This window comes from Gekko japonicus, unplaced genomic scaffold (genome assembly GCF_001447785.1).
Source record: "Gekko japonicus isolate JY-2015 unplaced genomic scaffold, Gekko_japonicus_V1.1 scaffold2049, whole genome shotgun sequence".
NCBI classification, from domain to species: Eukaryota; Metazoa; Chordata; class Lepidosauria; order Squamata; family Gekkonidae; genus Gekko; species Gekko japonicus.
Genome location: NW_015171566.1, coordinates 90,906 through 109,871, shown reverse-complemented (window position 1 = coordinate 109,871; position 18,966 = coordinate 90,906). Strand labels below are relative to the sequence as shown.

The window sequence follows — 18,966 nt, the reverse complement described above, 5'->3', positions numbered from 1 at the left end:
AAAGATCATACCTTGAATAAACCTTTGTTGGTCTTAAAGGTGCCACTGGACTCTAAATTCGTCTTTCTTGACAATGCCACCCCAGAGCTCCTTGAAGAAAGGAGAAAATAAAAAAAATGTAATTCAACACATGAAGCGGCCCAATACTGAGTTACACCACTGCTCAGGTAGAAGTCTTTCACATCAACCTCTACCTGATCCTTTCACCTGGAGAGGCCAGGGATGGGGCCTTTGAACATGCATGCAAAATAGGTGTTCTACCCGCGAGCCACAGCCCCTCCCCTGTTTTCCTTCTGTTCCCACCATCACCGTCCAATTTCTTGCTTTCCTTTGGTCCGTTATCTTCGGTGGCCCACAAAAAAATTCTGCAGCTTTAGGAAAAGGTAGAGCAGGCAAGCAGCCATATTGATGAGGGCTGTGACAGCCAACATCCACAATGCCGTCTGCTTGTCAATTTGGCCAGCCACGGCACATTCCAGAGCTTTGGGGCAGATCTGTGCCCCTGGAAGACATAAGAAGGTGGTTTTAGACACCGCTGGAACCTGCCAGGCAATGAGCACCCAGAGGAAGGCCAGCTCCATCATCAAGAGAAGAACCACACACAAGCTGTAGGTGACCGAGCGCCAGGGGCTGTGGGAAGGCATCTTGGGCGTCTCTACTGGAGCTCCATCAGCTCTGGTGGCAGTGATACTTGGAAAAGATGCTTCTAGTGCAGGGCTGGGGTGTTCAGCTGTGTTGAAGTTAGCAGGCAAGTTGTGGCTTACACAGGTGGGATTTGCCAACTTCACATCTGCTTCCTTTCTCTGGTGCTTAGGTCTGGTCACTATAAGCCTCATGAGCCCCATTGGGATCAAGGCCATCAAAAAAGAAAAACCCCACGCTGAGGTAATAGGGGCTGAGAAGTGTTGGTTGAAGCACAGTGCACTGCAAAAGGGTCGGGCATCCGCCTCCACCGAGGTCCAGTTGCAGGTCAAGTCCGGGCCAACAGAGGACCAGGGTCCCATGGCAATGAAATGGGCCACCAGGCGCATGGTCAGGAGGAGATACCAGGGGGCCAGGCCTTGGAAGGCAGGTTCATGGCTCACGGCAGTCAAGTCGGAGTGAAAGAATCGGGCTAAAGCAGGAAGAACCATCGCCATCTGTGGAAAGAGGAGAAGTCATGTGGGAAAGGCGAATCTCGGTAGAAAGTCAACTGTGGCTTGAGCAGAACCCAGAGAGCAAACGAGACAGACCTAAAAACACCACAGAGTCTTGGGCTGTCTTCAGGTTTCGGGAGGCCCTGAGCAAGGTGCCACAGTCATACCTCTCTCGCACAACACACACACACAAACTCTCCTTTCAGCAGAAGGGGACAGAGCATGTCATTCTGAGTAGCCCCTCCCCACTCTGATACTAGAAGGAACATGAAGGAATTCTGCTGTACTTTCACCTACAGGAAAATGGAGGTTGCCTCAGAGGCCTGTGTCATGTGGCTGCAGTGACTTCCTGTGTCCTGGTAGGAGTAGCTGAGCTAAGCAGCAAGCATTTGTGATAGGCCCTCGTGCCAAGTCTTGACGCCTGAGGGCCAAACTAGAGGTGCGAGTTTTTGAATAACTGGGGCAGGGTTTATTTATTTATTTATTTATATTTATATCCCGCCCTCCCCAATGGGCTCAGGGCGGCTCACAGAGGCAAGGTAAAACCGAGCCATAATTAAAACATATGATACATAATAAAAACATCCAACATTAAAACAGTGGTGCTCAATCAATTATTAAACATAAGTCCAAGATGGCTCAGCTCAGTTCTTCTCCAGAATCTTCTGACCATTCCCAAGTTCTTCCTCAGGGCCTCGCAACGTCCTCTAGGTGCAATGGCGGTGATGGTATAGTGGGGCGGCGGCTCCTACTCAAAAGCCTGGCGGAAGAGCTCCGTCTTGCAGGCCCTGCGGAACTGCATAAGGTCCCGCAGGGCCCGGATCTGCCCCGGGGGCTCATTCCACCAGGTAGGAGCCGCCATCGAAAAAGCCCTGGCCCTATCCTTGGGGCCCGGGATGTCCAACAAATTTTGGGCCCCTGACCGTAGTGCTCTTTGGGGAACATGTGGGGAAAGGCGGTCCCTCAGGTTCCCCAAAGCCACACAGCAGCTGCAGGGATGATAACTGAAAAAATAAAGGAGAGCCTTTTTGGACTCAGAACACCAACAGGAGGGGAGGAAGGGCTCCTACCTCCCCCCCCCAGCTGTTTTCCCACACCAAAACAGCACTGGAGGGGAGTTATTTCCCCATTTTCCAGCTCCAGATGGAGTATGCTGAGCACATGGAGCAGCAAAAACAGGGAAATAACCATTCCCTTCATCTGTGGTGTGGCAGAACGCAAGTTGGTTCTGGTGAACCTGGACCCAACTTAACTCTTTAAAAAAACCCTCATATCTATTGGTTTTGTGGCATCTTAAAGTCTAATGAACTTATTGCACAGAAACCTTTGTGAACTGAAATCCATTCACGTCACACAGGCATGAAGTATTGTGCCTACTTGGAAGAAATCCGTGTGTGGTCTTCCTCTGTGTTATCTTTATACAACCAGATGCAAGAACAATCATCAAAGTGTGAGTTTCAGTGCCTTCCCTTTAGGGTTGCCAGCTCCAGGTTGGGAAATTCCTGGAGATTTTGGGGTGAAGTCTGGGGAGGGCGGGGTTTGGAGAGGGGAGGGGCTGAAGTAGGCATTTATTATTCCTTGCCCATATAAGGGGATAGTTGCTGTTCATGTTCCAGTCATAAGGGGGCAGAAGTGAGCTTGTGTAGTTTGGGAGGGAAAAGTAAGCCTAGTCAATGGAAAATTCCACTCTGGTGATGTAAATGATGACGTGTAACCTTGTTGCAGTATAAAAGCCTGGAGCCTGCATTGCTCTGGGTTCAGTCTGTTTAAAGCGTGCTTCGCTGACTGAACCGGCGCCAATAAAGTTCTTCTCCTTCTGTTGATCTGGTGGTCTGTGCTTGGGCTTAGGCCCCTTTCTCCGTGCTACATTTCTGGTTCCCTGACCGGGAAAGGGGGGAGCACCCAACCAAGGCCGGGTTGTTGGGGCCCTCCTGAGCCACGATTTTGAAGAGAACCGCACTGACTGAGGACTGTTTGGCGGCAAAGGCGCCATTTTCGATTTCGAAAAGCCGATCATTCACTCCTCTCCAGGGCTGGTTCTCACCAAAGTCGCTTGCTCAGTGAACTCAGCCAGGAGGAGAACATCAGGGGAAGACTCCGGAGTCCAGTCTGGTCAGAGTCAGGTCAGTATTAATCGGTATCGGTCCCCTTCAGTTGAAGGGAAGAGGAAGCCTGATCACCTTCCTATCGGGTCAGTTTCTGTCAGGCAGGCTAGGAAAGCCTTGGCTTTCCTATGATCAGGGTGGGATCTGTGTTGAAGTGAATGCATGGTGTGTGAGTGTGAAAAGGCGGACTCCCGTAATAGGAGAAAGTCAAATTGAATTGTGGTCACCTCAAGCTCGCATTTCTCAGTCGAGAGATCGCATCTGAGTCGGGTACAGGTGGAAGCATTTGTGGTTAAGGTCTCCCTTTTATGTGTCTAGGAGCAGTGGACCCCTTACCACTCTCCCTGTTTACCCCACCCTCTGTATACCCAGCTGTCTGTCTTTTGTCTGTTCAAAATGGGAGGGAGTCAGGCAAAGCCCAAAACCCCTCTTCAGTTTATGCTCAAGCACTTTGAAGAAATTTTTGGCACAGCCACTCATGGCGTAGTTTTAAATCCAGTCTGTCTGCAGACATTTTGTGAGGTAAACTGGCCTGCGTTTACAGTGGGATGGCCACCAGAGGGCTCCATGGATCTCTCTCTGCTACACAGAGTCTATCTGGCAGCTACGGATCCCCAAGAGGACCATTCCGATCAGCAGCTCCATTATGTCTACTGCTGGTATGAATATGTGAGGAAAAATCCTTCCAAGGCCAAGCGATTTAAAACCCGACAGGGCTCTGCCCCAGCAGCCAACCAGCCTATAGTTTGCCCAACACCAGGAACTATGCCAGCAATTTGTCCAACCCTGAATACCCCAGAAAGCAGGCCCCAAGGCCCCCAAGTGACTTGCCCGCCACCGGAGGATGATTGGCCCCCACCATACTCTGCTGGGCCATTGCCACCGCCTCCTCTTCCAACTCCGCCCCCAGAAGCAAGAGTGACTAGATCACAGACTGCGCAGGCCCGTGCCGCCCAAGAACTTGCAGCCCAGGAGCAGCTTCAGGAACTGCAAATCAGTGAAGCGCTTAGCCCTTCAGTGCCAGTCTCCACCATTTATCCATCCTTAGTGGACTGTTTGGCTACTGCCTCTGCTCCTGAACCTGAGACCCCTGTCACTCCCATACCTAAGACAGTCCTTAAGAAAAATCCGACAACAGGGACCTGGAGCCCCGCCACTCATTGGAGTCCTACATCAGGACTCAGTGAAATGAACCCTTTTAAAGTGCCTGTAGGCAAATCTCAGGAAACTGGCAATTTAGCAACAGTCTGCCCTCTCCGTCAAGTTCCAGCAGGAGCGGATGGGATTATGAGATGGGTCTATTCTCCTTTCAGTACTGTCGATCTCTGTAATTGGAGAACACAGACGACCCCATATAGTGAAGACCCCCGACCCATGACAGATCTGTTTACAACAATTATGGCTACACATGCCCCTACCTGGCGAGATTGTAGCCAGTTACTTACTGCTTTATTAACTTCAGAAGAGAAGCGGAAAGTCATGGCAGCTGCTAAGAAAACTGTTGAAAACAGAGTCCCTGCTGACCAACAGCCTAATGCAGCTGACTGGGTTCGTGCCCGCTTCCCAGATATAGACCCAAATTGGGACCCCAATGTAGATGCAGATAGAGGAAGATCAGAGGAATACCGAACTGCCATCCTCTTAGGTCTCCAGGAAGCAGGAAAGAAGCCCATGAATATGGCTAAATTGAGGGAGGTCATTCAAGAGCCAACTGAGCCACCCTATACCTTCCTTGAAAGACTGTACAAGGCTTACCGCCTCTACACTCCTTTTGACCCAGAGGAAGAAGCAAACCGTACAATGGTGAATGCATCTTTTGTTAGCCAGGCTGCACCTGACATTAGACGCAAATTACAGAAGTTAGAAGGGTTCCAAGGGATGAACGTGTCCCAATTAATTGAGGTGGCCCAGAAGGTTTTTGTGAATAGAGATAAAGAAGAGAAGAAAGAAGAAGAAGCTAAGCATAGACGAAAGGCAGCAATTTTAGCAGCAGTGATCCAAGGCCATGAGTATGACCGCCCGTCCCCAACATCCAACCTTGAGCCCCGTGGTCCTAGAACCCTAGGCCGGGACCAATGTGCATACTGTAGAGCGGATGGCCACTGGAAAAACGAATGTCCGAACCGCCAGTCCAGACTCCGGGGGAGGGGAGGATCTAGAGGCCAAGGAAGAGGACAGAGCTTTAACCACCTTCCAAGAGGGCAAGTTAATGAAAGCCGGTACAGCCGCACCTACCCTGCAGGGAAGTCGGAAGATGGCTTTGTTGGTATGGCCGGAATGAACTATGATGATTAGGGGCGACCGGGCTCTGTCAATTGTGGCCCTCGGGAGCCCTTGGTCCGCTTAAATATTGAAGGAAATCCTGTTGATTTCATGTTAGACACGGGGGCTGAAGTATCCATTGTAACGACACCCATTGCTCCGCCCACTAAAGATAGCCTAACAGTTGTAGGCATGGCAGGGAAGAAACTTGCTCTCCCATACCTCCAATCAAGAACCTGTTCTCTAGGAGGTCACCGGGTCACCCACCGTTTTCTCTTAAATCCCAGCTGTCCGATTAATTTGCTTGGGAGAGATCTTTTATCTAAAATGCGTGCCTCCATAACCTTTGATACTCCGGATGGCTCAGCACTTCTGTCCTTACCTCCAGAGACTCAAACTTCACTAGTGTGTTGTAATTTAGAGGTTGATGCTACAGAAGAGTGGCGACTTCCTGAGGTCCTAATGGGATGTGGATTTAGAAGACACCCTGATGGTGACCCTGAAGAAGTCCAGTATCAGACTGATAAAGATGCTTTTTATGACAAGGAAAAGGTGCAGGATAAATTGTACTACCGAAATGAAGTGCCAACTGTATGGGCAGAAGATAATCCCCCAGGCTTTGCTAAACACCAACCTCCTGTAGTTGTGGTCCTTAAACCTACTGCCAATCCAGTGAGAGAGCGTCAATACCCTATTCGTGAAGATGCCCGAAGAGTGTTAACCAAACACTTTCAGAGACTCCTGAAAGATGGCATCCTGATCCCCTGTGAATCTGCCTGGAATACTCCGATCCTTCCAGTACCTAAGCCTTCTCCAGACCCCAAGAATCCTGATTACCGCCCAGTCCAAGACCTGAGGGCAGTGAATACTCAAGTAGAAGCTATCCACCCTGTAGTGCCAAATCCCTATACAATCCTGACTCTGATTCCATCCACGGCTGCATGGTTTACTGTCTTGGATTTGAAAGATGCGTTCTTCAGTATTGGACTTCACCACCAGTCCAGAGACATCTTTGCCTTCGAATGGAGAGCCCCTGGAGCCTCCAGCCCATGTCAGTACACTTGGACTCGTTTGCCCCAAGGCTACAAAAATTCTCCTTCATTGTTTGGACAGGCCCTCGGTAAAGACTTAGAGAACTTTGACACCCAAGAAGGGGTCCTTACCTTAATCCAATATGTGGATGACTTGTTACTTTGTGCCCCTGACCCTCATCGATGTTCCCAGGGCACCCTTAACCTTCTCCGTCTCCTTGATGCCTGTGGCTATAAAGTCTCATTCAAGAAGGCCCAGATCTGCTTAACTCGAGTCCAGTTCCTAGGATTTGAAATCTCTAAGAATCAACGGTCTCTCAGTAATGCAAGGAAAGAAACTGTGTGCCAGATACCTCTACCCCAGAGTCGCAAAGAGCTACGAGGCTTCTTAGGTGCAGCTAGCTACTGTCGGTTATGGATTCCCTCCTTTGCTCTTTTGGCCAAACCCTTATATGAAGCTACCAAAGGGGGGACACAGGAACCTTTTGTCTGGGGCCCAGATCAAGATGTTGCCTTTAGGACCCTGAAACAACGGCTCATTGAGGCTCCTGCCTTAGGACTGCCAGATCCAGAAAAACCTTTTTCCCTTTGCGTAGATGAGAAGCAAAGTGTTGCTTTAGGTGTCCTTCTCCAGAAACTTGGGACTCACAATCGGCCTGTGGCCTACCTTAGCCAAAACCTGGATGCTGTAGAAGCCGGTCTGCCCCCTTGCTTACGTGCTGTTGCTGCCTGCTGTAGACTTATTGAAGCAGCAAACAAATTCACCTGGGGAGCCCCACTCACAGTGTTTGTATCACACGGAGTTAAGACCATTTTAGAAGCTCGTGGTCACAAATATCTGACAGTTTCACGTATGGCCAGGTACCAAGCAGTTCTCCTCGAGAACCCAGGTGTATCTCTAGCTCCTGTCATCAACATAAATCCAGCCACCTTGTTGCCAGTACCATGTGAAGATGTTGAGCATGATTGCCTAGTAACCACTGACCAGCTGTTTGCATCTCGTCTTGACCTTCGTGACCAACCCCTTCAGCAGCCAGACTTAATATTGTACTGTGATGGTAGCAGTTTCATCAACCCTCAAGGACGTCGCAAAGCAGGCTATGCTGTTGTAGATGACCATCAGGTGATACAAGCAGAATCTCTACCCGTTGGAACATCTGCTCAACTAGCAGAAATAATAGCCCTGACAGTTGCCCTACATCTAAGCAAGAATGCAGCTGCAAATATATTCACCGATTCAATGTTTGCTTTCAAGGCAGCCCATGCACATGGAATGCTGTGGCAACACCGAGGATTTATTACAGCCGCTGGAAAGGATATCAAATATGGGCCAAATCTTCGTCTTCTGCTAGAAGCCATCAATCTGCCAACTAAGATTGCAATAATCCACTGTCGAGGACATCAACGGAAGTCTGACCCAATTGCAGAAGGAAATGGTCGTGCTGATAAAGCAGCTAAGGAAGCAGCAGAAGGAAAACTTTGTCTCCGCACTCTAGTTCCTAGTCCGTCAGTCTTAGCCTGTCCTGTCTTCCCCACTCCAGTCTCAGCTTGGACGCCTCGTTACACCAAACATGAAGACTACCTCTGTGACCAGCAATCAGCAAAAAAGAATGAGGAAGGTTGGTGGATCTTGCCAACAGGAAAAATTTGGATTCCAGCCTCCTTAGGCTATGAAATAATGAAAGCCCTTCATGCTAATACCCATTATGGATCTTCCAGTCTTGTTAAAGCCTTAGACCGCTGGGCTCATCTGGAACGGAAGACAGCATTAGCAGACCTCGTGTGCCGTCAGTGTGTTACCTGTGCCCGAAACAATCCTAGAGAAGGTCCCCGACGACCTCCAGGAATCAATACCCCAGGACCAGCCCCAATGACTTCGCTTGTTGTTGATTTCACCGAGATGCCAAAAGTTGGTCGTCATCACTACCTGTTGGTGTTTGTCTGTACGCATACTGGATGGATAGAAGCGTTTCCAACTGCCACTGAAAAGGCCTCAGAAGTTGCCCGAGCCATGTTAAGGGATCTAATTCCAAGATTCGGATTACCTACCTGGGTTTCCTCTGATAATGGACCAGCCTTCATCTCTGAATTAACTCAGCAAGTTGCCAAAGCCTTAGGAATCATCTGGAAATTACACTGTGCCTATCGTCCCCAGAGTTCAGGAGCAGTAGAACGAGCTAATAGAACTCTTAAAGCCTCCTTGCGGAAGTTCACCCAAGAGACTGAACAGCCATGGCCTAAGATTCTACCTCTAGTGTTATTCCGACTGCACTGCCTCCCTTCCAAACGAACTTCAGTTTCTCCTTATGAGGCAATGTTTGGCCGTCCTCCCCCACTGACCATGGGAGTTCATACCGATGCTTATGGGTTTCATCAGTTAATCACCTCAGCAGAATTACAAGCCCTTGGACGACAAGTTGAGAAACTCCAAAGACATTACTCTGCCTGTCTCCCAGTTCCCTTGTTTGATTCTGTGTGTCATGTCAGTCCTGGAGATTCAGTATGGGTTAAAAATTGGAGACCAGAGCCCTTAGGGCCAAGGTGGGAGGGACCTTTCACTGTTTTACTCAGTTCCCCTACAGCTGTGAAGGTCGTTGAGAGGAAACCCTGGATCCACTGGACGAATTTGAAGCTTGCCCATACTAGATGGACTGCTGAGCCAGGATCTAATCCTACTACTGTGAAGCTTAGACGTGTCGTGCCCAGTAATCCAGCAAGCTCTGCTTCTCTTGGGCCCACGCCCCAAGAGGACACAGCTGAAGATTGACTCCAGAACCCCTGCTGAGACCTACCGGAAACGGTCTCCCTGCGCACGGGTGAAAAATCAGACCTTCGTTGGAGCATCAGGCCCTGCTCTAGTCACACCGGAAGCTGACTAGTCGACGCACAGGCCCAAGATGTGGATGCTTCTGTTAAATTGTGTTTTTGTACCTTCTATGATCTGCATCCCAGTTATGGGGTTTCCTGCTTGTACCTCTTGCATTACTTCCACTTTTCGTGAAGGTCAAGTCTCACAAACCCTCATTTATCATTCTGACTTTGATTGTATTTCGTCTGTAGTTACCCAATGTTCTCATGAGGGCATAAGTTACAGTGTTTGTGTAAATCAAGGGAAATTTATGTGCTTTCGACCCCAGTCCAATGTGACTCGGGCCCGTATTAATGTTTATGCTTATATTAGTGGATGGTACACAAGTCCTGATACTTTCACCTCTTCCCTTTTAGCGTCCAATGTCACTTCCCAGTCTAGTCAAAGTATGCAAGTCTGTTTTGACATATGTCATGCCATCTCTCGAAGTCGAAAGTATAGTGCAGGGGAAATTAGACAAACGTGTGGAGGGCTAGCTAAAGAGCAGAGCTATGCCAAAGAAGGGAAAATGTTTCTGTCATCAACTTATGAACTTGAAGCACAAGTCTGGTATGTCTCTAATGATGGTAATATCTCAGATGGACCTCAAGGTGGAATAGTGGGAGGAGGGAAAGCCCACCCGTACTTTAAGTTATCCCAGGGAACTAGTCTAACCCCTTGCAGCCATAACCACTGCACTCCCTTGTGCTTACATTTCCGAGCATCCGAGAACCAGGGAAGAAAGAAACTGATGTATGGGGTTGGCATAGATATTGGTGGTCGAAAAAGTCCATACGGACGCATTGTCATAGAAACTATTAGTTCAAAAATCCAAAGCACTGAAATGAAGATTCACACAACCTTTTGGTCAGAAATGGGGAAAGTAATAGAAATCCCCCCAGTGACCAAGAATCTATTTATCGATCTTGCTGAAAGAATTGCAGGAGAACTATCAGTTAAGAATTGTTATGTCTGTGGAGGTACCAATATGGGAGAACAATGGCCCTGGGAGGCCAAAGAGGTAGAACTTAATAATATCTCCCATGCTTTCAACCTTTCCTGGAATAATATCCACCGCCCCAGTAGATGGATCCTGAAAAATCCCTTAGTTGGTCATACTTGTTTTATACGACAGGGAGCTCCTTTTAACATTTCAGTGGGAGCCCTAGATTGTGAAGAAGGATGGTTCTGTAATGGCACCCAGCCTAAAGCCTATATTAATTTTGCTAATCCGAATGTCACCCAAGCCCCACCTTATGTTAATATGAGTCGTTTACAAGTCCTATGGGACAACCCCTGTAGCACTTCTAAAGAATGGAGAGCTCCAGACTCCTTATACTGGATATGTGGTTCAGCTGCCTATGCAACCCTGCCCCTTACATGGAATGGTGCTTGTATATTAGGTACTATAAAACCTAGCTTTTTCCTCCTACCCCTCACTGTCGGAGAAAGGTTAGGAGTCCCAGTATATGATGAGTTAGGACGCTCAAAGCGAGAAATACGGGGATTAGCTGTAGGTAACTGGAAAGATGATGAATGGCCTCCAGAACGTATTATTCAAGTATATGGTCCAGCTACCTGGGCAGCTGATGGTACATATGGTTATAGAACCCCCATTTATATGCTAAATCGAATAATTAGACTACAAGCGGTTTTAGAAATCATAACTAATGAAACTTCCCTGGCTCTGTCTGTATTAGCCGAAACCAACACACAACTTCGCACTGCTGTTTACCAGAACCGACTTGCCTTAGATTTCTTATTAGCAACTGAAGGAGGAGTTTGTGGAAAGTTTAACCTTTCAAATTGTTGTTTACAGATTGATGACAATGGTAAAGCTATTGAACAGATTACAGAACATATGCGTAATTTAGCCCATGTCCCAGTCCAAACCTGGACAGGACACTGAAATGAAGATTGGTTTGGAAACATACTTGGAGATTGGAAACGTATATTGTTCTTAATAGCTTTAGCCTTTGGTGGTTTGTTACTTCTCCCTTGTTTGATACCTTTGATTAAGAATGTAGCTACCAAAACAGTTAATGCAATGTTAGCTCACAAGGATACTGTTAAACTTTTATATTTGGTTACTGCTAAAAGGAACAGGTTGAACACTAATGCATAAATTCTTCCACAGGTTAAAGAAGAAAAGTACTGTTAGTTACTGTACACTCTCCGGACAAGGAATAATTGCTGTGTCATGTTATTGGTCGGTCTCTCTCTCTGTCCCAGAGAAAGGACCGAAAGGGGGGAATGAAGTAGGCATTTATTATTCCTTGCCCATATAAGGGGATAGTTGCTGTTCATGTTCCAGTCATAAGGGGGCAGAAGTGAGCTTGTGTAGTTTGGGAGGGAAAAGTAAGCCTAGTCAATGGAAAATTCCACTCTGGTGATGTAAATGATGACGTGTAACCTTGTTGCAGTATAAAAGCCTGGAGCCTGCATTGCTCTGGGTTCAGTCTGTTTAAAGCGTGCTTCGCTGACTGAACCGGCGCCAATAAAGTTCTTCTCCTTCTGTTGATCTGGTGGTCTGTGCTTGGGCTTAGGCCCCTTTCTCCGTGCTACAGGGCCACAGCCAGATATAATGTCATGGAATCTACCTTCCAAAGCAGCCATTTTATCCAGGGGGACATATCTCTGTTGTCTGGCGATCAGTTGTAAGAGTGGAAGATCTTCAAGTCCCACCTGGAGGCTGGCGACCCTACTTCCCTTAAAAATTTCCCAAATCCTTTTTGTATTCCACTTCTTGTTCTTCTTTTCTGTTGTGTGGAGCTTTATGAAGAAAGTTTCTGGATTCATTTTGGGGGGTGGGGGGCAGTGTTCCCTCTAAGCTGAGTTAGTGGGAGCTAGCTCAAGTTTTTTTTTAGCCTCCAGCTCACACATTTTTGTCTTAGCTCGGGAAGGATGGCTCCAGAGCAAACGAATTTATGCAGCAACCAAATCACTCGCTCACAACTTTAATGCCAGTAGCTCACAAAGTAGAATTTTTAATCACAAGACTCCAGAGCTTAGAGGGAGCATTGGTGGGGGGTGTTATGGCCGTATTAGAAAATAACTGTACGAGACGAACTATAAACTTTCCTTTTTCCTCAGTATCTAGCGCTGGGAAATGTATCGCCTGTGAACACGGAGGTTCCACTTAATAGCCTTTCTCTGTGAATTTGTCTAATCCTTCCTTTCAAGCCGTCTATTGCCGTGGCATTCACTCTATCTTGTGGCAGCACGTTCCATAATTATGTGGTTGACTTTTGACTCCACTGCGGTCACAAGCTCATGGTTTGGGGCCCTGCCCTCTAATCCCAGACGCACTCAGTGGTGGTGAAAAAAACGTTTGGGAATGGAATGCCACACCACGAACAGATGCTTTGCCCACTGTCTAAACAGCACCAGCTATTTACACTGTGGTAAGTTGTGGCAAATGCCATCCCCCCTCCGTCGCCAGGGCTGTGCTGAGTCTGAGGAGCTGCTGGGGGTCAGGGACAGCTGGGGGGGGGGCGTTTTTCTTGTGCACGGTGGCCACGGCTCCTCACTCCCTTGGATTTCCAGCCTCTCCTGAGCAATGCTCCCTCTAAGCTATGGAATCTTGTGAGCAAAAATTCAACTTTGTGAGCAACTGGCATTAAAGTTAAGAACATAAGAACATAAGAGATGCCAATGTCGGATCAGGCCAAAGGCCCATCCAGTCCAACACTCTGTATCACACAGTGGCCAAAAAGACCAGGTGCCATCAGGAGGTCCACCAGTGGGGCCAGGACATTAGAAGCCCTCCCACTGTTGGCCCCCCCAAGCACCAAGATGTCAGAGCATCACTTGCCCCAGAGTCCCTATCTATACCTTGTGGCTAATAGCCACTGATGGACCTCTGCTCCATTTGCTTATCTAATTCCCTTTTGAAGCCGTCCATGCTTGTAGCCGCCACCGCCTCCTGTGGCAGTGAATTCCATGTGTTAATCACTCTTTGGGTGCAGAAGTTGTGAGCGAGTGACTTGGCTACTGCATAAATGTTTGCTTTGGAGCCATCCTTTCTGAGCTAAGACAAAAATGTGTGAGCCGGAGGCTAAAAAACTGTGAGCTAGCTCACACTAACTCAGCTTAGAGGGAACATTGCTCCTGAGGGGAAAAACAGCCACAGAAGCTGCTGACAAAACCACCGCCTGGGACTGCACGGGGTGGGGGAGGCGGAGAGGGATGGACAAGGCCGTCTCCGGCACCTGTTGCATGACCATTCCTGCAGACCAAAACACTAAACAAGTCACTTTCCCCACCCAACTGTTCCTCTTTGATCCTTCTCAGTCCCTCAGAAAATCCTTCCTTTGCACTTTCATTGCCAGGACCAGGGGTCCCCAACGTGGAGACCACGGCCACCATGGTGCCCACTGACCTCTTTCCAGGCGGCCCACAAGTGTTTTTAGAAAGTGGGTGGGGCCATGGAAGGCTTCTGCCAAGCAGGGCTTCTGACTGGCCACTGAAGATCTGATTGGCTGTGCTGTGCAGATTAAAATACCATTGTTTTCAGCTGTGGCTGCCACCACAGTGCTACTTTTATTTTTCTCTCACACGCCTTTCTCCTCATGTGCTTTCAAAAACGACGCCTCTCGTCCCTCGCACTTGGCCTTCCTCTGTGCCTCTAGTTCCACTTCCTACGGCGGCCATTTTCTAGTTGCGCCCACCACCCTGAGCCAGAACTCCAAAGAAGCCCACACAGGCTCAAAAAGGTTGGGGACTCTGGAACCTTTCCCTCTCTTTCTTTCGAGGCAACATCTGTGCTGACTTCATTTTTGTTTTACATTTTTGCACCAGCATGCTCATTACATAATATTAAAAAATACTATCAATGGCAAGACAATATTAGGATTTAGAGTTTGGGATTAAAGTAATTAAAGGGCTGAGCACACCAGCGGCCAGGAGGTGAAAAACACAGGAAGTAATCACAGGGCCTGTTTTAATTAAACGTGGAGGGAAGCCAGAGACCGCTGCTCTAAGCGTTCCTTCAAGGGAGTGGGACCCATTGAACTGAACTGGACTTCTGGGTCAATGTTCATTAGGCTGTGGCTACGTGGCAGAACATCTGTTTTGCTTCCAGACATTCTCAGATTCAGTTCTGCACATCCTCAGGTCACAGGTGTTGGAGGAGCTCCTGTCAGGTATCCCCTGGGCATCGGCGAGGGACAGGGGGGTAGAGTTGCCAGCTCCAGTTTAGGAAACTCCCTGAGATTTGTGGGTGGAGCCTGGGGAGGACGGGAGCCTCAGTGGGGCACAATGCCACAGAGTATGCCCTCCAAAGCATCCATTTTCTCCAGGGGGACTGATCTCTGTAGTCTGGAGATGAGCTGTCATTCCAGGGGATCCCCAGGCCCCACCTGGAGGCTGGCGTCCCTGGCTGCTGCCCAAATAGACCATATGGACCTTGCTAGATTAACGGTCTGACTCAGCTTAAGGCACCTTCCTGTGCTCGGCGGCGGGGGGGGATAGGCATGGCAGGGCTTTCAGGGGACACGCAGCAGGGGTGTATTAAAGGCTGAGTGAAAACCACAGTTTCAGGGCTATTTTGGGGCAGGAACGCACAGGAACGGAGTTCCGGCTGGCTCCCAAGTTTGCCACGCCCAGCAGGAACTCATTAGCATATTAGGCCACACCCCCCTAATGTAGCCAATCCTCATGAGTTTCTGCTGTTGGGTGTGGCCTATTATGCTAATGAGTTCCTGCTATTGGGTGTGGCCTATTATGCTAATGAGTTCCTGCTATTGGGTGTGGCCTATTATGCTAATGAGTTCCTGCTATTGGGTGTGGCCTATTATGCTAATGAGTTCCTGCTATTGGGTGTGGCCTATTATGCTAATGAGTTCCTGCTATTGGGTGTGGCCTATTATGCTAATGAGTTCCTGCTATTGGGTGTGGCCTATTATGCTAATGAGTTCCTGCTATTGGGTGTGGCCTATTATGCTAATGAGTTCCTGCTGGGCTTTTTCTACAAAAAAAGCCCTGGTTATGATTCTGCTTTCAGCTCATTGCAGAGGTACTTGCCCGCCAGGACCCTTGCTGTGGTGCTCAGTCCGTCATTCCTCTGCATTCATTTGCAAGCAGAATTGGAACCGTGGTGCCACACAGCCCTTACAATGTCACTGTGCTCCCCATAACCTTTCTGGGATGAGACCAGTAATCCGGACCCATTTCAGCTGTGATTCAGGCCCGGTTGTGGGACTAAGAAAGCTTCAGCTGTCCCGATGAACAATGGTCACCAGGAGAGAGCGAGAGAGATGCAGGTGCCATGCGAGTCCCAGGGCAGCCAATAGCGTTGCCAGCCTCCAAGTGAGGTAGGGCTGCCTGGTCCCCCCGGGGGACGGGGGTTTGCCCGCTCAAAGGGCCCCCAACCTGCCAGCCCGGATCCAGCCAGTGGGGGAACCCCGCCCCCAAAGTGCCTGGATCTGGCCGACATGCCTGGTGCAATGATGTCACGCGGAGGTGACATCATCACACTGGGCACGTTGCCAGGGGGACGCTCTAGCATCTGGCTTGAAAACTCTATGGTATCAAAAGGTAAAGGACCTGGCAACCCTCAAGTGAGGCCTGAAGGTCTCCGGGAATTACAACTGATCTCCAGATGACAGACCAGTTTCCCTGGAGAAAATGGCTGCTTTGGAGGGTGCCCTGCTGAGGCCAACCCGTCTCCAAACCCTGTTCTCCCTAGACGCCACCCCCCCCAAATCTCCAGGGATTCCCCAAACCAGAGTTGGCAACACTAGTTGCCAATTTCCAGGTGGCGCTTGAATATCTACCAAAATTACAACTAACTCCAGAATACAGCGGTCAGTTTGCCTACAGGAAACAGCTGTTTTGGCAGGCGGACTCTATGGCATTATACCCTGGTGAGGTCCTTCCTCTCCCCAAACGCTGCCCTGCCCAGGCTCCAACCCCAAATCTCCAGGAGTTTCCCAAACTGGATGGGACCAACACTCCCTCTAAGCTGTGGAGTCTTGTGAGAAAAAATTCTACTTTGTGAGCTGCTGGCATTAAAGTTGTGAGCGAGCGATTTGGCTGCTGCGCAAATGAGTTTGCTCTGCGGCCATCCTTCCTGAGCCGAGACAAACACGTGTGAGCCAGAGGCTAGAAAACTGTGAGCTAGGTCACACTAACTCAGCTTAGAGGGAACACTGGATGGGACCTAGACCTCTTGGCTGCTTTTGATACCACTGACTGTGATGTCCTTCTGGATCAACTGATCGCCACGGATGTTTGGGGGACACCCTGCACTTGTGGTCCCCTATCTGGCTGGCTGACGACAGAAGGCAGAGTGGGGGAGTCCTGCTCTGCTTTGCGGCATCTATGCCACAAAGCTGGATCTTGTCCCCCATGCTGGACAATTTAGAGATTTAGAGTCAAGCAGAGGTCATTTCGGGGGGGAACGCGGGGGAACACAGTTCCCCCGGGTGAGATACGGGGGGCGGGGCACATGACGAAGCCCCGCCCCCTGCTTCCGGCCACCCCGCTTCCGGCCCTCACTCAGCCAGGAGGAGGCAGGAGAAGAGGGAGGGTAAGTTGCTTCCTCCCCGCCTCTCCCCACCCCTGCCTGCCTGGGGCCAGGGAGGGCCTTCGCGGGGCTTCCTTGCACTCCCGCCGGCCTTGCAGGTCCACCGCCGGACCCCTCATGGGGCTCGGCAGTGGAGCTGCAAGGCCGGCGGCGGCCGGGACCGTTGGGGGCGGGGTGTGTGGCCTTATGACACACTTCCGGTGATGTCACGGGGTGTGGCATATTCTAATGAGTTATGCTAATGAGTTCCCCTAGCTCTTTTTCTACGAAACGACCCCTGGAGTCAAGTGTGATCAACATGCAGAGGATACTCTTCCGGAAAATCAGGGTCTGTTGCAACAAGCTGGGCCACACAACATCCTCTGGATTCTCCAAAGACACTCGGTAGACGAATGTCTAGGGAAAGCGGCATGGTACAGCCCAATCTTCTTGTTCTGGGTCTATCCTTCCAGAACCCCATCTTGTGATTTACGGATTTGTGACAACCAGAGCACTCGCACTTTATTGTATTGTTTAAGATTGTTGTATTCTCTTTTTAACTGTTTTAACCTTGGCATACGTGCCTCTTCTGTTAGCCGCCCTGAGCCCGCTCTGGGGAGGGCGGGGTATAAATTTAATAATTAATAAATAAATAAATCTTGTCAGATATAGGAAGCTAAGCAGGGCCGGTATTTGGAAGGGAGACCACCAAGGAAGGCTCTGCAGAGGAAAGCAGTGTCAAACCACTTCTGCTTCTCACTTGTCTTGAAAATCTGTTGCTGGGGTCACCATCAGTCGGTCGCAGCTCCACAGCAGGATTTCCAGGACATAAATGAATGTCTGTTCCAGGCTTGGTGGTTAGCATGGAAGCATCCTTAGCATGGATAGGAGACAGCACAGCCCTTCTTCTGGACCTTCTCTAGGCTTGGGCAAGTGGGAAGCCCGTGAGCAATGGGTTATGTTGTACCCACTCTTATCATCCTCGACACTTCCAATCTCTCCTCCTCCTCCTTTTGGTTTCTGCCCCCATATTACCACCCTCTGTTTCTAGCCCTTCCTCATATCTTCATTTCCATCCTGGAATCCATCCTTGTTCCAAGGTACTCTTAAGCTATTCCGATTCTTCAGAGAACATTGATCTGTTATTCACACACTTGCATGTGCATGCACACACACGCACATACAGACACACACACACCCTTTAAAAATGTCCCAGCAAATCTGGTTCTCAATCAGTGTCCCCTCTAAGCTGAGTTAGTTTGAGCTAGCTCACAGTTTTCTAGCCTCCAGCTCACAGATGTTTGTGTTAGCTCAGGAAGGATGGCTCCAGAGCAAACTAATTCGTGCAGCAGCCAAACTGCTCGCTCACAACTTTAATGCTAGTAGCTCACAAAGTAGAATTTTTGCTCACAAGACCCCACAGCTTAGAGGGAACATTGCTTTAAATGCTTAAAACCACTTCCAGGGTGCCTCAGAGAGTTCTCCCAAAACAACCGCAACCCATGTTCTTAGGTTTCCGTAGATGTTACTCCCTCCACCTAACGACACCTTACCTTTGCCTTTAGAGTCTCATTCCCTCACCCCTTCCTGTTTTCATATCTTGAATCTCCTGCAAGCGGGTGGTCAGGGGAACCACATTTGTTCTGTTTACAGCACCTGACAATTAGTAAATGTATTATAATGTCACTAAAGCCCCCCTCCTTTTTTACCTTGATTCTCCAAGGCTTGCTGTCCACCTCTCTCCAGCCTTGTTTTCCGTTTATCCTGATGTATCTGCTCTCTCGGCCCTGTTGTCTGAGGTATGAAAGCGAAGCCTTTCTTCCGTTTCATCCGAAACTCTTGGATTGAAACCGGCCAACAACCTGCAAGCAAAAAGCTGAAATGAAACCTCGCAGAGATATGAGAACCCACCTTCTGCCAGCTGCATCTCTCATCAGTCCTTCCCGCCCCCCCCCCACACAAACAATTCTCCCACCAAATTCCCACTTCCCTCCCACAAGGTTTTACTTCCTCCATTTTCTCATAAGTGGTCTGTATTCTTCTCCATGCAGGGGCTGCTGCTAGGAGGCTGAAGTTG

At 49.2% G+C, this 18,966-nt stretch overlaps 1 protein-coding gene across 1 annotated transcript; it reads right to left on the bottom strand.

Moving 5' to 3' along the window:
* Positions 1-338: 338 nt before the first annotated feature.
* On the bottom strand, positions 339-18,676 carry LOC107117612. Its single transcript, XM_015419759.1, has 2 exons — positions 18,599-18,676; positions 339-1,139 (listed from the first exon to the last, which is right to left on the bottom strand). Exon 2 carries the CDS (start codon positions 1,137-1,139, stop codon positions 339-341), a length of 801 nt encoding a protein of 266 aa, XP_015275245.1. The 5' UTR covers positions 18,599-18,676.
* Positions 18,677-18,966: the final 290 nt, after the last annotated feature.